Source organism: Carettochelys insculpta, chromosome 8 (assembly GCF_033958435.1).
Source record: "Carettochelys insculpta isolate YL-2023 chromosome 8, ASM3395843v1, whole genome shotgun sequence".
Lineage (NCBI taxonomy): Eukaryota > Metazoa > Chordata > Testudines > Carettochelyidae > Carettochelys > Carettochelys insculpta.
Genome location: NC_134144.1, coordinates 3,270,020 through 3,294,971, shown reverse-complemented (window position 1 = coordinate 3,294,971; position 24,952 = coordinate 3,270,020). Strand labels below are relative to the sequence as shown.

Below are 24,952 nucleotides of genomic sequence, written 5' to 3'. Positions count from 1 at the left end.
TAATTTTTCTGAAAGTTTCTTGTTTAATATTTCCATTACTGTTTGAGGCTTTAGCTACCAGCTGCCACGCTCCTGCAATGCCGTGTCTGCACAGGCCCTGAAGCTACATTGTGAACAAAAGAAGGACAATGAATGGCTGCCGTTTTCATTTAAATGCTGGTGTGTGGCACTGGAGTGGCCTTTAAAAGATTTGCAGTATTGGGATTCACTTTTCCCTCTAATCTTCTACACAAAGGATTTGGCCAACTTCGTTCAAGAACATTTTAAGAAGAGGGAATGTGTCGTCTTCACGAGAGATGCCAAGTCAGTGTAAGCAAACAGGCTGACCTTTGTTTTTAACAGGAGCGGGAGGTAACACGGCTTCAGAGCAACGTAATGACGGACCTGTCAATGGCAGCTTTGGGTTTTGGGGAGCTGCTAATGGAATCCTTCCCTGTGCACGTTTGTCTCCTGAGTCTCACGGATGCCATCTACAAATGCGTTCAATCTTTCTCTGTCCTCCTCTTCTCTAACCATCCTCCTCATGTGCCAGTCATGGTCCAGGGGGAGGTTTGATGCAGCTGGGGATATGCTTAAGGGGGTGGAATGGCAGATTTCCCTCCTTCCTCCAATGCTCTGTCCACTAATCTACTCTGGGAAGTGAGTTTGACGAGTGCCCTCCCAGAGCAGGCCACACAATCCCACCTCGGAGTTGGGATTATTATGCAAACGGGGGCACTCCACCAGCAGGCATCTTCCCTCCCCACCCACAGATCCCACTGCTCCTGCATGCAGTTTTGCACCCAACTAGCTGGATAGCATAGAGGTGGGAACAGAATGTCTCCTGGCCAGCACAGTAGCTTCTCCTTGGAATACCCACGGATGCAACAAGAAACAGGGATCAAGGGGCAAGGCATATCTGGGGAACTGCTGATTGGCTGGGGCGTTGCGGAATGTCCTGACACACCAAGTCCCCTGGGAAATAATAAATTCAGTTTTAATGCTCAGTTTTGTTCCAAAATAAAACGTTAAGTTCCCACTGAGAAGGATACTGTTTATTCAAGCATAAGTTACAATCTTCTACTTGCACAGTATGCAGCCAACCTGTTTGTCAAATACATGTGGACAAGCTCCTGCTTATGAGCATTAGTTGTCATTACGCTATCAGTCGCTGAAAAGAAAGAGTATTCGTTTTCTGGGGAAAAAAATGTTCATCTTTTTTTTCTATTCACTCTTCTCGGCAGGGACAACTTGTGTAAGTGCGGGTATTCCAAAAGCCAACATATAGAGGGGACGCAGGTGAATACCACTGAGAAATGGAATTATAGGAAACACACCAAGGAACTTCCCACTGATGCTTTTGGTGATGTTCAGTTTGAAAATCTTGGGAAAAGAGGAAAGGTGAGTGAGAAATGAGCCATCCCCATGTATTTTACCTGTACCCTGTCCATAAGCAGCTTTTGCCCTGGGACTTATCTTATGAGACTTTATAAAATAAATTCAAAATAATTAAAAAGAAGTTAAAATAATCAAAGGGTAAAAAGATGCTTATATTTTTTGACCATAGCTACCTAAATATGGAATCTAATTTTTTTTCAAGCCTTCTAAGCCCACAGTGTCTTTCGACCAACTCAGCGAGAACTGCTGGGTGCTAAGCATTTTGGAATATGATCACTTACTTAGGGATTAATAGACCTGTTAAAAATGACACATTTTAATGTGGGAAAATAGGATTTAATAATCTTTTTGGAATAAAAATGTTTTTATTGAAATTATTTGAACTGAAACCATTTTGGGGACGAAATATTGGATTTGAAATTGTTTGTTTTTTTCCAGTAGGAGAAAGTTGGGGAGACAGTCAAAAAATAAATTTCCCCTCTCCCCCTGTACTTTACTAGATTTTTTAGCTACTCCCTGCCACAGGCACACATTTTCTAGTGAGTAAAAACCTTAAAAACCCCAAAACATTTCAAAAATTGAAACAAAATAAAATTAATTTCAAAACATGGTTTTGAAACAAACATTTTCATTTAGTATTAAATGCAAAGGTTTGGTTAAAGATTGAAACAAAATTGGTTGAAGCATTTCAATTCTGACTGTTGTTTTTCTTGCAATGTTTCTTGCAGGGAATATTCCCATTTTCCACCCTGCCCTCATTATGGGTTTAGGAGACTTTTTGATGATCTTGTCCCCAGTTTTAAATTTCAGATGGCCGTAGCTGAAGACCTTCAAGCAAGAAAGAAAGAAACTTTTTCTTGCTTTGAGATGTTAAGGAACATTGCATGGGCTGTTAACTGAGATCACCGAATCCCAAATGTAGGCTGAACCTCTCTGTTCTGGAAGCCTTGGAACTTGACCAGTGCCAGACGAAGGAATTTGCTGGACCATGGGAGTTCAATATTGCCTAGCAACATCACCAATACTTCCTTTGTTTACTGGGCTCTTAGAAGACATTCAGGGTAAATTAGAGCTAAATAACAGCACAGAACCCTGAGAGCCAGGATTGGTGGCTGGAAACAAACTTTATGGGACTGTGGGAAACTTGGCCACACCCATGATAAGTGGTCATCTGGCTAATTGAAATCAGTCTGAATTAGGGATGTTGCCGGATGAGAGAGTTCCAGATTAGAGAGGTTCAGCTTGTAAAACACAATAAGTCTTTAGCTTTATGTACAACTGAAAACAAAAGAATTGCAAGTGAGGGCAGAAGGCCTGTTTTGGGTAATAGCCAGCAATGTAGTATTGCAAAGAACCAGTTTATGTTACTTAGAAGAAGTGTTTAAAGAGGGCCCTGAGGCTAAATGAGGAAGTGGACATGCTCAAAATACTCACTGTTGAAACGGATCTCTGGGCACCTCAGATCAGTTATTTTAAGCATGTCATCTAACAGTCAGGGCAGCTGGAGAGGAGCAGGTTCTGCATTTTCTCTCCAGCTTCCCATGATCTGTAATATACATGTGATCCAGCCCTTGTAAAGCCAGGTGCTTACATTTCACTCTTCAGGTTCTGGTTCTCTTGTTAATCAATAAAATGCACGATCCCTGGTGCACATGTGCAGGAGACCCTTGGCTTGCAGATCTGTGTGTGAGAGGGCACCTGCCTCTGACAGCTTCCCCCATCACAAGTTCAACACTTTGTATTGTTCAGAGGTGGGTGGATGCGGTGCGGTACTGGGTGAGCAATGGCTGAAGTCTTGGGAGAAAGGCTGGGTCAGGCCAGAGCTGGGAAAATAGTGGTTGGGGCAGGACAATAATACATCCCTCAGTAGCATTGGTCTCTCAGTAGCATAGACGCTATGGTTCCCCTCTAGCTGCTGAAGCTATCATAATAACATATGCGTGGGTACGCAGGGAGCTAAATACACTCTCTGCATGTGGATCATCAGATGTTGGCTCAAACTGACTTTTTTGGCAAATACATGGTTTGAAAAACTTAGCCAATCTCTGTTCACATGCCCTAAGGGTAGGGAAAATACAGGCCATAAAATAAGCTTTTAGCAAATGCACATGGGGACTGATTTTCCATTACTTTGCACTTCAGGCATTGAAGCATTTTGCCACTGGCTTTGTACTTTATCTAGACATAACCGACTGTCTTGCAGGCAAGGGAGAAGGGAAACAGCCCATTGCAATGAGACCAAATGGAATTACTCTGTTCCCATTGATCGCTGCTAACCCTGCATTGTGTCTTCTCTCATTGAAGTACATCCGGCTGTCATGTGACACGGACCCCGAAATGCTCTACGATCTGATGACTCAACACTGGCACCTGAAAACTCCCAACCTGGTCATCTCGGTCACGGGGGGAGCGAAAAACTTTGCTCTAAAGCCACGGATGCGCAAGATATTCAGCAGGCTGATCTACATTGCCCAGTCCAAAGGTGAAAGGGGTGTCTGGACGTCCTTGGAGCTCCTAATATTTATGGTTTCCTCCACAGGGCTAACCTGATATCTCTTGGGTTGTCAGTATAGTGGATGAAGTGTGGTGTTAGACCCTAATATAGGGAAAAGGAAATAGTTTATATAGGAATATACATCCAAAGACAAATCCTGGTCCCACTGAAATCCATGCAAGTCTTTTAATTGATTTGGCCCCAGAATGAATGTGGTCTTATTTGGGGGGAAAAAAGAGGCCTGTGTCTTGGGCAACATCTATCTTTTTGACGCTACTGAGTGTCCCTAGGCCTTTGACAATCATTTATGTAATTAACACCTGTGAATTCAATTGTAGCCATTGGCACATAGAATAGGATAATACAGGTTGAAATTCTAATCTGGCACCCTTGGGACCAGTCTGGAGCTGGACAAGAAAATTTACCAGACCTGGGAGGTCAATGTTGCGTAGCACATTACCAACACTTCCATAGCTCACTGGGCTCTTAGAAGACATTTAGGGGTAAATTAGAGCTAAGTAACAGTGCAGAACATTGAAAACCAGGACTAGTGACTGGAAGCAAACTTTATGGTACCACGGGAAGCTTGACAACACCCATGATAAGTGGTCATCTGGCTAACTAAAATCATGCCAGGTTCTGAATGTTGCCGGACGAGAGAATTCTGGATTAGAGAGAAACCTGTAGAAAAAGCTAATGTAATGGTTTATATTAAAAACAAACACAAACAAACAAACATGGGCTAAGTCCACCCCCTTTTTAAAGGGCCAACCAAGTGAAGAACTTGGTTCAGTGAGTACAGTTGTGATTTAGCTGAAGTGGGAGGTGATTATTTCAATGGGTTGTTGTAGCTGGTGGAGGAGAAAAAGAAGCTGTGAATAGTCAGCAGAAAGTCAGGTGTTTCTTTTAGAGGTTTCCTGTTTAGTCCACTGCAGACTAGTACGGCCTAATGATGCAGGGACTGGCTGGAGAGCCATTCTTGGCTTTGATAAGGGTATCCTATGTAGCTCTGGGTAAATCTCATAATGTTTCTTCCTGGATCATATGGGATTTAACCAATCTCCAGTGATCCTCTAGTGTATTGAAGGCAAACAACCCAAACTCCCCACTGCCTTACCCCTTGTGTTGTCACTAGTATCAGTCCACAGTATTGCCCCATCAGAGCAGTAGCCTCTTGTGCCTTTCATGACTACACCAGGGTCAGGGCAGTGGAGAATTGAGGACAACACATGCACACATCTACAGAGACACAAACTTTTTGTGCGCTATGGCAGGTCTGGGGCTAAATTCCATCTGGTCCCTCCTGTCGGCAGGGGCCTGGATTTTCACAGGAGGCACTCACTATGGACTGATGAAATACATTGGAGAGGTGGTGAGAGACAACACCATCAGCAGGAGCTCCGAGGAGAATGTGGTGGCTATCGGCATAGCAGCCTGGGGCATGATTTCCAACCGGGACAGTCTGATCAGAAGCAGCACTGCTGAGGTGAGGAACATGTCGGGCTATCAGGGGACTTATGAGAAGCCAGAGAAAACCCTACAGAGCAGAGAGACATTCCCACTAAATGCAGCTTCCTCCATAGGTGCTGCAACTAGGGATTCTGGGGGTGAAGTGGTTTCCATCATAGGCAGGGTTTAGAGTTTAGTTCAGTGGCTCTCAGCACCTCACTATACAGCATCTCTGATTTCTGCAAATGCCTCCCTGCTCTTACATCCACACCACTCTCCGCATGGAGCTTGATGCCATTGGCCAGTGAGATTTCCTGCTACAGAGCTCGTGCTGTGCTGTGTTGTAAAATAAATGGTGCCCTTAAGGATGATAGTTAAACAACAAGTGAGAGATATTGCACTGGTGCATTGGCTTTTAGAAAAGATCCTCCACTGGGGCTCAGCCAGGAGGATTTATTAAAGGAGAAGGGGGCAACAGAGTGTCTCTTCTCCAAGTCAGCTGCAAGCGCGAGATGCATAGTCAAAGATATCTTTAGGCGACTTTCTATTGTCCCATTTCTGGTGATGGTCTTGCCTGCTCTAACTCATGCATCTGTGGCAAGAGAAGGGAGGGCTTTGTGTGAACACTAGCGGCAGGAGGGAATGCAGAGATGCTTGGGTTGAACTGTGGCATCTGCTGCACATATCTGTAATTCAATAGTATATGTAAATTGCAGAAGAGAAGGAGCAAATCAGATGCCTTATCCAACATCCACTCTGCTAGATTTCTTAGAGCAAGTCAGCAAAGTCAACAAAGGAGACAATAGATTTGTGAATCAGTTTTCAAAAAAAAGTGTCCCAGACCCTCACTTAATAACATTAAGGAAACAAAGTCTTGGCCTTTGGTGCCCCACTTCAAGTATTGTATGCACCGTGCCCTTCCCGTCTCAATGGAAACCCTTTGCTGATGTTTTTAGGGGTACTATTCAGCCCACTACATAATGGATGACCTTAAGAGAGACCCATTGTATTGCCTCGACAATAACCACACCCACTTATTGCTGGTTGATAACGGCACCCATGGACATCCAGAAACGGAGGCAAAGCTACGGACTCAGTTAGAAAAATACATTTCGGAACGTGTCATCCCAGGTTGGTGCAATTTTCTGACTTCCGACCATTCTGCGTAGGTGCTACTGGGCTTGCTGCTGCAAATGTTTTGCTCATGTGCCTAATAACAAAAGGGTTCTGATGGTAAACCACCGATGTGGCCCTTAGAGACTTGTGCCTATTTCAAGGAGAACATGCTCCTTATAGGTGCAGAGGAGTAGAGTTTACATACTCGTGCAATAATCTATTTGAGGATTACCACCAAGTACAATTTACTGGTGTGGCTGGTTTCCAGTGCCGCATGGGATAAACATTCCTTTCAGTTCACGAATCAAAGCCACTTCACCTTCCTATGTCAGAGGCAATCACCAGGTGCCCCTGCGCTGCTTTCTACCCTTCGTACACTGTTCATTGGGAATTCAGTCCTTTTGACAGATGCTGGTTTGTTTAGGGGCGGGCGGGTCAGGTTGGGTTATCTGAGGCATCACACCTCTGGATTCAGCTGGCTGTATGTTTTAGGTCAACTGTTGCTTCTTGTTTATTGTGAATTTATGGTCTTTATTACGCAGTGCTTTGGACAGCTGGTGGCACGGTGGGATCTTGGGTCAAAAGTAGGGCTCCTAGCCACTAGGCTAACAACAATTATCATAGAATACTTAGAACTGGAAGGGATCTGAAGAAGTGATTGAGTCCCAGCAGAATAACAACAGGTGCTGATGATTAGTTGCTGCATGAATAATTTTGGAATAAATAAAATCAGTATTAGACATAAGTGAAAGTTGCATAACAATGGAGTAGATAACTTTAAAAATAGTTTGCTCAAAACCAGCAGTACGTGCATTTGTGTGTAAAATATTATCAGAGCTAAATCCAACATAAAAACTCCCCATCAAAACATAATGCACACATAAGAGTTTATTGTGAAGGATGAGAATTGTTCAAAAACACTGACATTGAAAGTGAGACCCTTTTTTGGTACATTTCAGATTCTAATTATGGTGGGAAGATTCCGATTGTGTGTTTCACCCAAGGAGGAGGGAAAGAAACTTTGAAGGTAAATCTGAAAATGTCAGAAAAAATTAAGTGTCCATTGGTGTCTTATCCCAATCTTAAATGTATCCTTCATGGGGCTGGGTAGCAAAGTATCAAGGTTGCCTGCCAATTTCCACTATTAGACCCTATTTTCTGTTGTATTTCACTTTTTTGGACTTGGACTGTTTGGGCTAAAATTGTCCATGCCACATGTGGTGCTTCAGCCTGAAATGTTGTGCGGTACAAGCTTTCAAAACAAAAAGCAGTCAAGTAGCACTTTAAAGACTAGCAAAATAGTTTATTAGGTGAGCTTTCGTGGGACAGACCCACTTCTTCAGACCATAGCCAGACCAGAACTGCTATGGTCTGAAGAAGTGGGTCTGTCCCATGAAAGCTCACCTAATAAACTATTTTGCTAGTCTTTAAAGTGCTACTTGACTGCTTTTTGTTTTGATAGTGTATAGACTAGCACGGCTTCCTCTCTGGTACAAGCTTTGTTATCCAGCATGCATGGGGAATGGGGATTACCAGTTAATCAAAGGTACCAGTTTCTCAAGCATCTTCACCAAACTCAAAAAGTATTTAAGAAATGAAATAACCTCACTTAACACTACACCTTTGAACACATTTACAGTATGCAGTGCTGCAATTTGCTGCTTTTTTTACTGCCTCAGGGCCGTCAAACAAGCAAAACTTCCAAAAACACTGGAAGTTTTCCAGTTAACTAAAGGGGAATTGTATTGCCATCTATGGCAGATGTTGGTTAACCAAGTTTTGTGAATAGTAAAGAGCCGGAAAATAGCTTTTACTGTAGTCATTTTCAGCCAACATAGATAAGGTATTTCTGAGATAAAGGCTAGCGAAAAAACATTTTGCAATGTTAAAAAACAAAAGCCTGGTGACCTTTAAATTGAGAATCTGCAGTGCCCCATGCTTTAGCGCAGGGATTTATGATCGAGAGGTGCCTTTTGCTGTTCCTGCGAATATCCACTAACATTTGAAAAAAGCTTAGTTCGCCCTTTAACAGAGGAGTCTGTCTAGACTTTAGCAATGCTTCTCCAATGTATCTTCCATACAAGAGTTGCCCCCAGTGTATTGCAAGCAGTGTTTGCATGCCTTGGTTGGAAGAAGAATGGGTTGAACCAGAATAGCCTGCCATACTTTCTCCTCGAGGTGGGGAAAATGCAGGAGGAGTGGTGATATGGGTGTAGCTGCAGTGCTACCAGCTCTGACTCTTTGCCCTCTTGCTGCAGATGCAGATTGCTCATATTTCCCAATGAACGTCCTGTATCAAAGGTCCCCCAGTTTCTTGGGTCAGGCATACCATGGGCAGGCTTGCTACTAGAAGGTCCATTTGCAGTGTAGATTGCATGATGGTTGTAGCAGGTGATATGATGTGTCCCCAAGGGGGCTACCCAGCTTTCACAGGGAGAGGAACTCTTGTTTTTTATAATACAGTGACTGCACCCAGGCAATCCTTTTGAGCAGAGGATTGGCTGGAGGCTGCTGTGGTGAGCCCTAGAGGAGCTCACATGGCCTATTTGTGGTCAGCAGGCTATCCCAGTTGTTGCAGTACAGGGTAGTTGCACTCATATTTCCCCATTTGGCCCACCAAGGGCACCCACTCTGAGGTCTGTTGGCAGTCACCTCTCTTGGGCAGAGATCAGCACCCCTCTCCCTCTGAACTGGGTTTTTTTCAGGTTGCACAGTTTCCTGCCTCGGCTGGCCTATCCCGAGCAAGCCAGACTGCATGATCAGGCCAACACCCACACGTGGCTTTTTCTCCTTAGCCTAGGAACAGCTGTATTGCCAGCAGTCACAAGATACCACACAACTCTTTTTGAGCAAACCTTATTTTTAAGGTGAAAGTAGTCAGGGAGAAAACTTATTGAAAAGAATAAAAGAACCTACACATGTGTTAATCAGCATATTATAGCTCGCTCCTCATCCCCACTCCAGCAAGGGCTCTGGTGGGAGTCAGGCCCCTTCCCTCATGAGAGAGTTCTTCTGTGGTTAGAAGTTCAGCTCAAATCCAGCCTTCCTGGAAATAGCTTAGTCTTTTCTTTATAGCATTTGGGGGGTTTGATAATGAACAGGATATCACTGTATTATAGACCTCTTCTCGGGGTGTAGCTTCAAAAGGCTGGGATTTTGCATATCTGGAGATGGGGAAGTGAACGCAAACTCCTCTTAGAAACTCTCCAGGCAAACCACTTGACAGATTGTCCAAAATTCCATTTTTGTTTCCAACACACTCAGTCCAGTCCAATGATGTTCATCACACGTACCAGGAGTCTCATCACCTCTCCCCCAGCATATGATCCCAGCCCATAATAATACATTACCTTTGCATTTAGTGCGGTGGACTCCGAAGATACTAAATACAATAAGGCTTTCAAGGCTATGTTAAGACATGGCCGTATCTGTGTCACCAATGTGTCTCAGAGGCTCTTCAAGTACAGGGCATTGTGGACAGTGCTATGCAGTTCCAGGAGAGGCTACCAAGGACACAAGCTGGGTTGGTAACATCTTGTAGAGTATTGCGGCTTGTGTGGTAGGAATTTGTGCTGAGGTTGTGGGGTTCAAAGCTGGATAGGGGAGCGGTGAATTGCTGCAGTCACACATAACAGAATTGATTCTAAATGCCTTACAATGTGTGAGGCTATAAATGAGCTGAGTGGTGTTCCAGAGAAGTTTCATCGGTAGGTGAAATGAGTTATTGGCACGCTTGTCAGGGCCAGCTTCAATCCAAACTTTTCAAGGCGTGTTATACAAAATGATACATCCAATCCAAGCAGAGTAACTCATTAAAACTGATTACTGCTCATCTCCTCAGAAGAGGATTGGAAGTGATTGTGAATCTTGTTCCTGCCAGTGCTCACTGAAATAGATGACTTTAATATATAAACTTATGCCAATTAAACTTCTGTTTTACTGGTGATGAGACCCCCATCAAAAATCTGCTAAAATTCATCAGTATAATTTCTTAGCCGATTTTAATGAATCCATTTGTCAATGCCATACACAGATTGTGAAATGGCCAAATATGTCTCCAGAGTCACTGATTGAAGAATGGTCTCATATGACAGCATTAGGTAGGCCTTGCCCACAGGCATCTCTCCATCGCTACCCTCCTTCCATCTGAACAGAGCCCTTAAAGCATGGGTGTCCAACCTTTTGGCTTGCCTGGGCCGCATTGAGTGAAGAGGAATTGTCTTGGGCCGCATATAAAATATATAATATAGTTAATGTATATAAATCACATAATAATGTTAAAAGTTTATGATCTTGTGGGGCTGCATTACTAGCTGTCCAGGGCTGCACGCGGCCCGCGGCCCGCGGGTTGGACACGCCTGCCTTAAAGTGACAATATTCCTTTTCTTCCAGATAGCCGGGCAAAGGAGTTTCCCTCTTACTTGTGACTATCTGATGAACTAATTTAAGAGAACTCTCCAATCAAAATCAGCACCTTAATAAGATAGAAATCCCTTTGCTATGCCTAAAATCTTTGGAAGCATATTTTTAACATAAACATAGTGAAATTTCATGAGCATGTCTTATTATGAACATCACACAAAATAAATTCGTGTTCCCTTTTTCTAAAAGCAGTGATCTTTGTTATGAACACACTAAACTGCTCTGGCTGATAGATTTAAAAATGTCTTTGTTTTAGTGAATTTAAATATATAGTAATCTGGACTGATTACTTTATGAAAGCTTAAGAGTATATTTAAAGTATAAAATCATCTTAGAAATACTGATAAAGAAAATGTGAAACAGAGAGGGCTGAATTATATAGTCCATACTATTTAATGTTGTATTCAGCAGTACAACTGACTTGCCCTAACTAAAAAATTTTTTGCAACTAATGGTGGACAAAGTTCTCAGTATATAAAAACATCCTGGACTGGCTTTTTTGTTTCCAAATTTAGTGCTTTTAACTGAGTACCTTTTGCCTGCCCTGTCTTCACAATCCATCAGGCAGTGGTAAACATGCTCAGAAAGACATTTGAGAAGAGTGGATTTTTTCCCAAATGTCATTTGCTACATTTGTGTCCAGGGATTTGATAGGTGAGAAGAGGAAGACAGTGGGAAGGGAGTGGGGCCTGGGAGGAGCAGTGGTGGGGTATGCGGGGCCACAGGGTGGGGGGTTTCTCTCCCCAAGCAGCAGTTTCATCCACTGCCCATAGGCATAGCAAGCTGCCAACTTCTCTTGCTAAACAGCTAAAAGAGAACACTGCTGAATGGGTTCAGAGGGGTAACTGTGCTATTTTGTTTCAGCAAAAACAATAAAGCCTCCCCTAGGTGTCCTAAGACTCCTCATTGTTTCTACTGAACAGTTATGCCTGATAGTCTTATTGAGGTCAGCCATTGGCAGAATCTGAGACGGGGTGGGGTGGGGTGCAGGCATGGACATCTGCCAGGCTTGTGTGTAGCTTTTCTGATCATTGGCTTTCTGTGAAGCAGATGAGAAGTGGAAATGTTTCAGGCTCCTTCCTTATTTTAATATTAGCTGGGCACCACCCAGAGAAAGATCTTTGGTCCCACTGGCATAGAAAGCACACTGCTCATGTCACATATCCATTGTCCAATTGGAAGGCGTACTAGGTGCTTATGTTGGACGGCTCAAGATTAATTTCTGCCCAAGAAATCTGTTTTTTTTCCCAAATATTTTCAGACCACTGATGAACATTTTGTCTGTGCTGTGGTCATGGTGTTTATTTCTCCTGTCTCATTTGCTGTCATTCGAATATGGCTCCTCTGGATAAACTTCTGTTGCTAATGGAAACTAAACTAAAGCCACCCGCTGAGTATTAATTGATAGCTGTATATATGCTCTTTACAACGTAGGACAGACTCAAAATCAAGCATATAAAGTTCTCATGTTAACGTCTGGTTCGGTAAAAGTGTCTTTTGCCAGCTCAGTTGAGCAACTATCTGAGCATCTGCGATATGGAATACAAATCACTAGATGTATTGTGTGCAATTAGTAGTCACACAGTCTTTATACTGTTGTGCTCTGACATTTACAGTAATTGTGTGGATGTAAGTGTCTAGTTCCCAGGCCTTCAGCAAATGGACTGTAGCTCATGACACTAGCGGTATTTCACTTGGGCAAGACTGATACCATAAAGCTTTCATGTTGCTCATCTGGAGGCAGCATTGTCTGATCTTGGGACATTGTCCTTCTCCACTGCACAATTTCTTCCTACCACTCTATTTACTCCAACATTTGCCCCACTATTATGTTTGTCCCTAAATACCCATGGCCCTTTGCTCTGACTGAATCAAAGACCATTATAATGGCATTGTAACATTCCTTGCTGTGAAAAAATTGGCAGGAGCCTGGGAATTCTACAGCACCTGCACACAGCCCATCCCAAATTGTTCACTTGGTTACTGCCTGGTGGGCTTCAAGAGCCTGAACCTTTATTAATCACTGTTGTTTCTGTCCCTCTCCGTTGTGTTTTCCTAGGCTATCAATGTTGCCATCAAAAGTAAAATTCCCTGCATAGTAGTGGAGGGCTCAGGTCAGATTGCTGATGTCATAGCCAGCTTAGTGGAAGCAGAGGGCAGTCTAGCCTCTTCATCTGTCCAGGAGAGGCTGCTCCGATACCTGCCTCACACTGTTTCAAGACTCACAGAAGAGGAGACTGAAAGCTGGATCAGATGGGTAGGTGTTTGCTTTGCCATAGTCTTAGGGAGACAGAGAGGAGAGGGGCCCAGTGGGGAAAGGGCTGGAGGTAGGCACCAAAGTATTTAAAACGTTTAAAGAGCTTTCCAGCAGTAAATATCAAGACGCTTTCTCTCACTGTGCTCAGGTGAGCTGGGCAACCCTTGCCACAAGATACCTTTGAGGCCAAGAACTTGGAAGGAGTTTTAAAAGATGAGGTGCTTACGTGGGTGACAAGAACATTACAAGGGTTACTATAAAGAGGGTTAACATTTAAGATACCCAGCTGCTTAAAGAAGGATGTAAACTAGTGTTCCCTGAAAGTTGAGCACGTGGGCGGCTGCCCAGCTGATTAGCAGAGCCCTCACATCCAGCAGTGTGGGTTTCTATTGGTGGCATAACAAAAGTTATTCCATCCATGAGTGGAAAAGCTTAGCGTGAACACTGACGTTAACCTGCCTGCTTCCGGGTGCAAGCCAAACTCTCATCAATGGAGGTTAGGAAGAAACTTCAACTCAGGGCATAACTACTTACTACCTGATTCCTTATGCTTTCATCTGAAGTGCCAGCTGCTAGCTCCCTATCCTGGTAGGATACTGGACTAGAGGACTCCTGACAAACTCACTGATGAGTCTAAAAATACAATGGTCAAAAGGGAATTGTCATCAGGTAGGTTTGTTTCTGGTACGGTCCCGCAGGGACCGGTAGTTGTTCCTGCCCTTGCTATTTTTATCAATGTCACGGAGGAAAAAAATAAAATCATCATTAATAAAGTTTGCAGATGATACAAATTGGGGGAGTGATAATCAATTGGATTGGTTGGTGATTCTGAGTTATGTGGATTGCTTGGTAAACTGAGCACAATCAAGCAATATATGTTTTAATGCCACAAAACATATGTATATGGGACTAGAAGCAAAGCATGGAGGCTGTATTTAGAGGATAGGGGACTCTATCCTGGGAAGCAGAGACTCTGAAATAATTTGGGGAGGGGATGTATAATCAGCTGAATGTGAGATTTTTATATGGTCCTATGGCCAATATGAGCTAATGTGATCCTAGGATGTATCAGCAGGGGAATCTTGAGTAGGAGTAGAGAAGCTATTCTGTATTTGGCACTGCTGTGACCACTGCTAGATACTCTGTCTGGTTTTGGGGCCCACAATTCAAGGAGGATATGGATACACTGGAGAACAACAAAGAAAAAACATGGGAATGATTAAATGGGTTAGAAACTAGCCACAGAATGATCACTTCAAAGAGCTCAATCTATGTAGTTGAATAAAGTGAAGGTTAAGGGGTGAGTTGATCCCAGCTGTTAAGTGTCTACATGGGGAACAAACGTCTGGCATTGTTTAGCAATCTAGCAGAGAAAGTAGTTTGAAGCTGGACAAATTCAGACTGGAAATAAGATGTGTTTTTAACAACTAGGTCAAGTCTACATTACAAAAGAAATTCAACTTAAGATACACAACTCCAGCCAAAGGATGGTACAGATGGAATCAATGTACCTTAAGTTGAATTTACAGTGAGGCCCAACTGTGGGAGGTTGATGGGAGAAATTCTCCCATCAATTTCCCTTACTGTTCATGTCTCCTCGCGAGTATCAGAGTCGATGGGAGTGCCCTCAACATTCAATTTAGCGTGTCCTCACTGGACACGCTAAATTGAACCCCGCACTAGATCAACAACCTCTGGACTGTCAGTCTTCACATAGGTATAGATGTGCCCTGACATCCTCCATTACCAACAACTTTTATATCAGGGTGAGATGTTTTTTCTGAATGAGCTGGTCTAGGAACTATTCTGGGGGCTGTTGTCTGGCTTGTGTTGCACTGAGGATCAGACTAGATCACATTCTCCCTTCTGGCCAATGATCTGATGGGCGTAGCAGCTCCTATGTAAGCTCCGTGAAGAAGAAAAATGGTGAGAAGTGGGTTGACTGACACGACCGTTTACTAAACAACTACTGTAACTGCTAAACGTCCTCCAGCTGACAATATCATTTGTTTTTTTTTTCCCCCATAGGTTTTCTTATTGCAACAAGCTACTATGTTCAGTTTATGACATTGCTTGAGTTTCTTCACTTACTTTCACCTCCTTTTCTGGCTTAACTACACCATGGACAAGTTCATCCATCCCATTCTAGACTTGGCTGCAGCTAGCAATCCTACATTTGTAGGCACACAGGCCAATCTTCCATCAGACCAGTGCACTGCAGACACTCTACATGAAGTATGAGTTCATTAATGATGATCATTGAGTGCGGATAAAGATTTAAAGAGTTAACATTGTCATCTACCAACAAGCTTGCTACTTGCTACTTCAACACGAGAAAGAGAGTGAGAGCCTCAAGACACTAGACGTGACTATGGGGTGGTTTACATCTCCCTGTTTTCAGCTGCTTTTCTGTACTTGTTAAGAGTGGTAGGAAAAACAGATTTGATGAAAACCTTAATGATTAGTTATTTTTAGAAATGCAGGGTGTAATAGCACTCAGGCAAGGAACCATTATCCTGGGGTAATTGGCTTTCTAAATTTCTTTTCCCGGTGTTTCATCCCAGGGTGTCCTTATCTCTCTGATGGTCAATTACCTTATGGCCACCATCATCTTGTCATGGAATGATTGGTAGTCAGGACGTATTAAAATTCCCCATGTTAAGTTCATGGAATGTGCCATTACTTTTGCTACTCTTTTTGATTACTTTTTGTTTTGTAGCTTCATTTTCATCATGATTTTATTTTATTTTTTAATGAATGCCCTGTAACATAGTCGTTACTAATCGGGGCAGCAGAGTCAAGCCACAGAACTTCTCAACTGAGCTCTTCCAATGACTATTGTGCACCATTTACAATTCTGGGCCCTTCAGGGAATAAATCTCTCTCTTTAGGCTGCAACACAAGGTGGCTGTTCTGCCTAGGATGTATCCCATGGCTTATGCATTTCATAAGATGCTGGAGCAAACCAACTGCCCATTGTGAGCAGTGTTTTTAAAACCTCATCTCTTGCTTGATGTTCAAGGAATGTTTAAACCTTTTATTATGCACCAAATTACACAATGCCATCCCAGAGATCGTTGAACATATAGTTTTTAATGTGTGCTACGGTGACTTTATTAGAAGTAGATTGCTAGAATTCTCATTTTATAGGGTTTGTTTTAACTGTATGTAGGGAGATCACTTGAGATAAACAGCTCTGTGAATAACACGGTGTGATGGGACATTTCCCAAAGCAACATGGTCAGTTCAACCACAAAGCCCTAAGATAGCTTTAGACCTGCACTTCTCTCTCTTTGCAGATCAAAGAAATCCTTGAAAACCCTCATCTGCTAACAGTTATTAAAATAGAAGAAGCTGGAGATGAAATTGTGAGCAATGCCATTTCATTTGCGCTCTATAAAGGTGAGCACCAGGCTCTCAGCCACTGGCTTTAATTTCACCTTGCTGTTAGACAGGTACAAGGATGGCCCCATGGCTGGGGTGATAACCTAGGAAGCTGGCTGGTTTAGTTCCCAGGATGAGTCTGTCTGTCCCTTAGCTATCCATCTGTGTTGTGAGGATAAATCCATGCTCAGATGTATGACAATGGCAAGGAGGGATTGGTATCTTGGGCATTGCTAGCTGGGCTTTTGTTTGTAAAGTAGATCATGAGTGCAAACACAAAGCAATTCGATGCACGTGCAGGCAAGCTGCTGTGTTGCCAGGCTTCAGATGCCAGCAGTACTAAGCTGTAGTTCTGAGCTAGGAGAACCTTCTGGCTGGTAAAGACTTAGTCATTCCCATAGAGCTGCTCCATTTCTTAGTCTGTTGTCCAAGCTGCAGTTGCGGCAGAGGTTCCTGTCACGAATCCTATCTGCTGGATGGCCTCCAGGGAGGCTGAGATTTTCAAAGGCACTGAAAGGAAGCCCCAGTTTGGGCTGCCATTGATGTTAATGGGAGGTGAAGTCGTGGAAAGAGGGTGAAAACACCCTGCATGTGAGAAACAAACCTTGAGAACATTCCAGTGTGGAGAGGAAAGCCTACACCAAATACTCAGTCTGGAGAAGTTTCCCAGCTGCTTTCTGATAGCTGATGTTTTCTATAGTGCAGGTTGTTCTGTCCTGCACCTGCTGATATGCCAGTGAATGTCCACTTGACTATGACTGCCAGTTATCCGTGATTGCCTGTGGATAGAGGCATTGGCCTTTCCTTTTCCTTGTTGCCCGCTCCCCAGAATAGTCAGGTTCAAGCTCATTTTGTCCCTTATTTCCCTCACATTCATACAGTCCTTTGGGAGTTTACTGCCTGCAGACAACACAAAAATATTAATGCTCAGTGTGTGTGTGTCATTGGCTTTCCAACGATACCTTACATGATACCAATTGGATACTGATTCACGTAAGTGAATTGGGGCACATTGGACTGCTCAGGCCCTCTGAAATTCAGGACCTGGTCCTAGGAAGCCACATGTTCTTAGGGTCACAGGTTGCCACGGGAGAGTTACCTGGGTAATCTGCCATCAGGTAGTGCAATCCATGTTGTTCAGTCCATATATATCATGTGGATATGAGTGTTTTTAAATGTGCTTGGTCTCTGAGGCCCTGTTAAAGCTGTAAGTGAGCCTCAAAAAAGCCTTCACTTCACAGAGGCTTTTTATGCGGTTGGGATGGAGAGAGAGTTTGGGACAGCAGACCATAAGCTGAGACTCTCTCCCATTCACAGTCCTTACTCAGCTGACTCTTCCTCCTCCTGTAGCCTTTGGCACCAATGAACAGGATAAAGACAACTGGAATGGGCAGCTGAAGCTGCTGCTGGAGTGGAACCAACTGGGCCTAGCCAGCGATGAGATCTTCACCAATGACCGCCATTGGGAGGTAGTCAAAGATGGCACCATGGCGCAAGTAGTGGGCCTGGGGGAGGCAAGGGTGAAAATCTTACTCATCTTATTTATGTAGGTGTCACTGTTCGTAAATAACTATTCTGTTCCACCTCGTTCTGACGTGAGCGGACTGCATTAGGTATGCCCGCCACTTGCAGCGATCAGATAGGGGTATTCTAACATGGCAAAGCAATTGTCATAATGGCATTGCAGTATCACCACTTGCCTTGGTATTAAATATCCATGCTGCCAGGCAGGTGACTCAGCTTCCTGGAAGCTGATGGTCTCATGCCAAATTTATGCCAATGACTGATGTATTTTTTGCTCTCTGAGCTGAGGTGAAGGCTTGGAAAAGGACAGAGACAGAATCACCCTTCCCAGAAATAAACCCTCTAGAGTCAGATTTGGGCATGATGGAGGCAGAGGGCAGAAGCCAGAAGGTACCACTGATGCTGTCAGTGTTATCAGAACCTACTCTGTAGCCAAACAGCAGGCTTTTGCTTCAGTGTGTGTCTGTCCCGCAGCTTTCAAGAGTGTAAATGCAGTCAAAAGACAGAAGAAAAATATCCACTGAGTAGAAGGGCTTGCTAGAGTAGGCTTACACAGGAACGTTATTTTGAAGTAACAGCTGTTATTTCGAAATAACCATCCTAGTGTCTACACGATGCTACTGCTATTCCAAAATAAATTTGAAATAGTAGATGAAGTCTTTTGAAATTAGTAAACCTCATTTCACGAGGAATAGCACCTATTTCAAAATAGATGTTTCAAAATAGGTGCTGTTAAGATGGGGAATAGAGCCTCTCTCGAAATAAGCCCTCGTGTGTCCTAATGGTTCTATTTTGAATAGTCTCTATATACGTAGACAATGTATTTTGAAATAGCTAAGTGTTCTTTTGAAATGCATTTTTGTGTGTGGCAGCATTATTTTGAAATAAGATATTTTGGAATAGCTATTCCGGAGTAGCTTATTTCAGAAGAAGGTTGCTGTGTAGACATCCCCTGAATCAAATCATGTGTTAATCTAAAACATATTAAAGCTCTGTAATAACAGGTGCTGTTCTGGTTCTGCCTTCCCAGGGCCAGTGTTCATGGGGTGGGAGCAATGCGTAAAGCAGAACCTTACTGGGGTGGGGGGGTAGCAGTGAGTGTTTGTTTTTAGACTAACACATTTTAATGTGGAAATTCTTGATGAAGCCTATACGTGGAATCCCAAGGCTTACATGTTTCAGTCACTTTCCAAATGATAGCCAGTGATGGATTCTGATGGACATATGGATCAAAGGCAAAGAGGGACCTATATTAGTCCATTACAAAACTTATGAGCAACAGCAGGTTGGGGTGGGGGTGGGGACACAACAGGTGACCTAAGAACTCTGCTCAGCCATGAACATCTGGCCTGGTGATAATCGCTGGGCTTTCTCTTGGCTTCTCCCCAGTCTGCAGACCTTCAGGATGTCATGTTTACAGCTCTCATCAAGGACCGGCCCAAATTTGTTCGCCTCTTTCTGGAGAATGGTTTGAACCTGAGGAAGTTTCTCAGCAATGAGGTTCTTACAGAGCTCTTCACCAACAACTTTAGCAGCCTGGTGTTTAAGAACCTGCAGATTGCTAAGAACTCCTACAACGATGCACTCCTCACATTTGTCTGGAAGGTGGTTGAGGACTTCCGAAGAGGCATCAGAAAAGAGGATAAGAACAGCAAGGATGAGACAGAAATACAGCTCTTGGTAAGTAACCAACTAGTTGGTCTAACCATGTGTCCTTAGTAGGAAAAGAATTACCTTCCCAATCATCTGGGCATATCTCTCCGAAAAAACTGCAGCATGCCTGAGATTTCTGATGGCTTCTCACATCGTCCTTTTTGCCCCTGCCCATGCCATGCCAGATTCTTAGTCTCCAGGGGTCTGAATTGCTTTCTTTTATTGAGTTTAATGTAGGGGAAATGGGGTGAAACTTAATCCCAGGGAGATGATATAATGGTCCCTTGTGGCCTTGTGATCTGTTTAACTATAAACCCCAATGCTGAGACTTTCCAAACCAGTTAGGGAATTAAGACACACGTCTTCCTTTCACATTAATGTGAGTAGTCTGTTTAAATCCCCTAGTTGGCACTGAAATTTTCAACCAACACTTTGTTCCCTGTTTTTCTGCTGAGTTAATCTCTTGCTGTGTGGCAATAGCAGTCCAGTAATAAATTTTATTGGAGGGCTATTCCCTTTGAGGGTCATGACTGGATGCATGCTATAAATAAAATAACAGAAGGTGCTGCTATTAGACTATTTTCAAGTTTACGGTCAGAGGTCTGGATTAACACTATAAAGGGCCTATCTAAAATTTGTCTTATGGGATTGTCCCTACCTGTCGTTCATTTCCTTGTAAGATTGGCATTTAGCTCTGGTGTATATCCTTGAGGCTGGCTGAGCTATGCACTGTGCATGGGCTCCGTGGAAGCAAATATAATATCCTGTTGCTGTTCCATTGTTTTCCATTGCGGGAGCAGCTGGAAGCCAGTTCATTCTCCAGCACAAATTATCTCAGCCTTAAGGTAGCTGGAGAACAGTGCGGAGAGGACAAAGCAGGCAGACAAGTTTAATCACCTAATACGTACTGGGTTTGAAACATAAAGCCAGTGCCACTGAACATAGAGTGCCTTTATTTCCTGCCAGGATGACTCTCCTATTACAAGGCACCCTTTGCAAGCTCTATTTATCTGGTCAATTCTTCAGAACAAGAAGGAGTTATCCAAAGTCATCTGGGAGCAGGTAGGGTAGACCATCCTTCCCCACTCCCTGGGCCCTGTTGCGTTTATTGTGGCACTTTCAGCCTTTGTATGCATTTGCCCCTTTCTCCCCAGGGTAATCATCTGGGAACGGGAATGCCTGATAGAGACACTAGCGATTTAAACTGTTTAATATTCTTTCCTCTCTCGATATTCTAACTAAATGGGCCTGAGCCAGGACGTTTGGATCTGGATCCATACATGGATTTCAAAACGCTTTTCTTGCCTCGAATTTGAGGGAGGAGTTAATTCAGCCTTTGGCTAATGAAGAAGGTGCTGGCTGTGAACTCCAGAGCTGGACGTAGGTTTCTGTGCAATTCACAGCTGGCTGCTCCTCATGGTAGGAAGCAAAGAGTGTGGTGTGAATTCCTGCTTCTCTGTCCCTTTGCAGACCAGGGGCTGCACTCTAGCAGCGCTGGGGGCCAGTAAACTCTTGAAAAGTCTGGCAAAAGTGAAGAATGACATTAATGCAGCGGGGGAGTCCGAGGAGCTGGCAAATGAATATGAGACGAGAGCAGTAGGTAAGCAACGGTGTTAACAGACTGGGAAGCATGAATCGTGCTAAGCTGGTGAGCAGCAGCTTGTGACAATAGCTGCACAGCTGCAAGATTTTTCACTAAAGTATTATGGGATGTCCTGTTGTAGGAACAGCCTCTGTCTTGGCCAATGAGCCGACAGGGTAATTGGAGTGCTCTGGGTGGTGCAATGGGCTGACGGCTCTTAGCTCCGCCCCTTCTGCAGAGGCTCCACCCCTTCCAGTGGTGAGGCATCCAGCCCCCTCCCACACCTTGCCATTGGCCGAGCTGGATTTTGGCCCCACTGTGCATAGGTAATATGGGATGGAGAGAGGAGGGGAAGCATACGTGGGCTGTGGGTTGAACTCATAGGGAGGGTTATGTGGGGATGTTACGTGCCCCAGCCCCTTAGGTGGTGGGCACCCCCCCACACCAATTCAAGAAGAAATTACTTTTGCTTTCACCCTTGCCAGGAGCTCAGTCCTGAGCCTATGAAATTAATGGCGACCCTGCGACTGACGTCTTTGTCTACATTTAAAAGTTTAAAGTGCAGCTGCAGCAGTGCCTTACCTCAGCAGCCTGGCCTTGCAGGAGCACTGGTAAACCACCTCCGTGAGGGGAGGGGCAGACAGTGCTGGGATTGTGTGTGTATGTTCACACCCCGAGCCAGAAAGTTACAGTGCTGTGAAACACCTCACTTTTATCACTGCAGCCAGTAGCTGGGCACACACACAGGGAGCCCCATGTGTTAAGTAGGTGCCATTTTTCCCGGACCACTTCTCAGAGGGTATATAGTGTACAACACATTAGCACGAGAACAACAAGAGTCCTGTGGCACCTTACAGACTAACAGATATTTTGGAGCATAAACTTTCATGGGCAAAGACCTGCTTCATCAGATGCATGAGTCGGGGGGTGGGGGGGAGGTTTCAGAGGGGTATGTAAAGAGTGGGGTCCCAGTAAGAGGGAGGGCCAGAGCTGACAAGGTCTATTCAGTCAGGGTGGAAAAGGCCCATTATCAGCAGTATGTATGAAAAGAGGAAAACACAAGTCAGGTAAGATGGGCGGGGTATGGCCCATTGTCAGTCTAATGTGGAGATGTTAACACCTAGGGCAGAGACGCTCCTTTTGAAAGGTGCGAGCCACTCCCAGTCTCTGTTTAATCCTTGGTTAATGGAGTCAAATTTGCAAATAAATGGCAGCTCAGAGATTTCTCTCTCCATTTGATTTTTGAAATGTCTTTGTTTTAGGACTGCTACTTTTAAACCTGTTACTGAGTGTCCAGGGAGACTGAAGTGCTTTCCCACAGGCTTCTGTACATTACTGTTCCTGATGTCTGATTTATGTCCATTTATTCTTAGAGAGAATATTGAGTCTGTTCTGGTATGGCTGTGACCTGAAGAAGTGGGTCTGTCCCACAAAAGCTCATCACCTAATAAATTATTCTGTTAGTCTTTAAAGTGCTACTGGACTGCTTTTTTGTTTTGATAGTATATAGACTAGCGCGGCTTTCTCTCTGTTACTATCCAAAATATCTGTTAGTCTATAAGGTGCCACAGGACTTCTTGTTGTTCTCGAAGATACAGACTAACACGGCTACCTCTCTGATCATTAGGACAAGGTGAGCTGGCAGAGAGTGATACAGATACACTCCATCTCAGAGGGGTCCTCTTTTGTGGATGGTCAGATATGACAGGTGTAACTTTTCAGAACTGAATCACAACCTAGTTTTGATATTGATATGGGGAGTGAGCAGCAAGGTGGAATTTCAGCTCACACTTTTCTATGCAGACGTGAGATGTGGACAGTTGGCTCCTCTATCTACAGTGGTGGAAATGGGGAAGGAGCTCTAGCATTACACATTAATGGCTAAAAACCGTGTTAAAGAAATTTGAAGATTGTACAAGCAAATATATCAGTCAGCAAAAAAACGAGTTGACTTCTGTAGCTACAATTAGTTCAGTCATGCGGAACAAACATAGCCCGTGCAATTCCTATTAAGTATTGAGCTTCGCATGTCACTGGTTATGTTATAATACATACAGGTTGTGCAAAATGGTAGAGTTAATATTGCTGTGCAAACCTTAGTCTCAAGATTTCCAGTCGCCTGGGCTGTGCTGCTGTGTGTAAAGTGGGGCCAGGGCTCTGGAGAGAGCGAAGAGGCACGTATGTGACACTCAAGCTTTCCGTGTGCCCTTCTCTCCTGTAGAGCTCTTCTCTGAGTGTTACAGCAGTGACGAAGAGCTGGCTGAGCAGCTGCTGGCCTATTCCTGTGAAGCCTGGGGTGGCAGCAACTGCTTGGAAATGGCTGTGGAAGCTAAAGATCAGCAGTTTATTGCCCAGCCTGGAGTGCAGGTAGCAAAACTAGTTTTGATTCCTCCCCATCCCCAACAAAGCCCCAAACCAGCTCCCTTGCTGCCTGAGCGCTGCGCTCGCTCCCTTCTCCAAGGCTCTGTAGTCTTTCTCTCAACCCCTTCATCTGGCTTAAAGAAATGCAGTGGCAGAGACACTGCTTGTTTGGAAGTCGGGAGGTGCAGAGAAGGATCCTGCAGCAGCCTGAATTCTGCCCCCTTTGCATTTGTCAGGTCCTTTCTCCAGGATGTTTGCAGCTAAAGTGGTTGTTGTACTGCTGAAAGGAATCTGCAGTAGAACTCGTTCTCTGATACACTGGGGAAGGAGGCAGGAGCCAGTAGCCTCGCTGGGGAAGCTGTGCAGGACCCAGCAGCAGTCACGGAGTGGCTGGACAGAAGTGGGCACGAAAGGGGAGGTGCTTCATGCGGAAGGGGCAGGGCCTCAAACAGAAGTGGGGGATGGGGAGCTTGTCTTCCCAAGCTGTGGGTTCACCCATGGCCCATGCCCTCACCATAAGTAGAGAGTTGCATGTGCAAAGTATGCATTGAGTGATGCCAGGTATGCAGGTATGAGAATGGTGATTTGCCCCTGGATGTTACACCAGGAGAAGAGAGTCCTAATATATTGTGGGTGAGGTCATAGAAGATCTATTGATGGAGTCTGACTGAGAGTTTTACACCTAGTGCATCTCTTCCCTCTGCTCATGTTCTTGGGCTAGCATCAAATTGAACGGTGTCCTTACCTAAGACTCCAGCAAGTAAATCAAGCCCATCTGCTTTTCCTACTTCCAAAGCTCTTCAAGTTATTGCCACTCAATCCCCTTCCTCTTCCCATCTTCTGGAGGTGCTAGCCTAGGGGACAAGATGGAGCAGTGGGCTTATGCAATGGCCTTTCCTTTCTCTTGACCTGGATAGCTCAGTGTTTTTTCAGCTCCCAGGGCCCCCCATACTAAAGAAATTCAATAGCTTAGTATCTTTCAGTAGAAGTCATGGCTGGGTTTTTCTGCATTAAACGTCAAACACATTTTGCAGTGCTGCTTTCTCCACCCAACTTCAGTAAAAGCTGGATGAATCTTTCTCCTCTTTGCTTTAGAATTTCCTTTCCAAACAATGGTATGGAGAAATCTCAAGGGACACCAAGAACTGGAAGATTCTGTTGTGTCTGTTCCTTTTCCCTCTAATTGGCTGTGGTTTCATCTCCTTCAGGTAACAGTTCTCAGTGACAGAAATCGGGAAGGAAACATGTTTATGTAACCCATGTAGGTGCTAATATCTGGCACAAATCATTACAGTGCCTTATTGCCTCAAACAATGAACGTACTCTAACCAGC

General features: G+C 44.1%; 1 protein-coding gene across 4 annotated transcripts in view; it reads left to right on the top strand.

Annotated features, from left to right (window-relative positions):
* Positions 1–24,952, top strand: part of TRPM8 (transient receptor potential cation channel subfamily M member 8) — a 63,514-nt gene that overhangs the window by 14,942 nt on the left and 23,620 nt on the right. Inside the window, exons 3-16 of one of the 4 annotated variants that reach the window (XM_075001392.1) lie at positions 236–309; positions 1,224–1,380; positions 3,682–3,859; positions 5,185–5,357; positions 6,277–6,451; positions 7,396–7,463; positions 12,918–13,115; positions 16,415–16,517; positions 17,850–17,968; positions 19,413–19,703; positions 20,643–20,738; positions 21,147–21,276; positions 23,480–23,625; positions 24,715–24,827. In XM_075001392.1, coding sequence (XP_074857493.1) covers positions 236–309; positions 1,224–1,380; positions 3,682–3,859; positions 5,185–5,357; positions 6,277–6,451; positions 7,396–7,463; positions 12,918–13,115; positions 16,415–16,517; positions 17,850–17,968; positions 19,413–19,703; positions 20,643–20,738; positions 21,147–21,276; positions 23,480–23,625; positions 24,715–24,827 — 2,021 coding nt within the window. Of the gene's footprint in view, positions 1–235; positions 310–1,223; positions 1,381–3,681; positions 3,860–5,184; positions 5,358–6,276; positions 6,452–7,395; positions 7,464–10,828; positions 11,003–12,917; positions 13,116–16,414; positions 16,518–17,849; positions 17,969–19,412; positions 19,704–20,642; positions 20,739–21,146; positions 21,277–23,479; positions 23,626–24,714; positions 24,828–24,952 lie in introns of those variants that run through there. The other 3 variants (XM_075001391.1, XM_075001390.1, XM_075001389.1) reach the window with 3 other exon arrangements.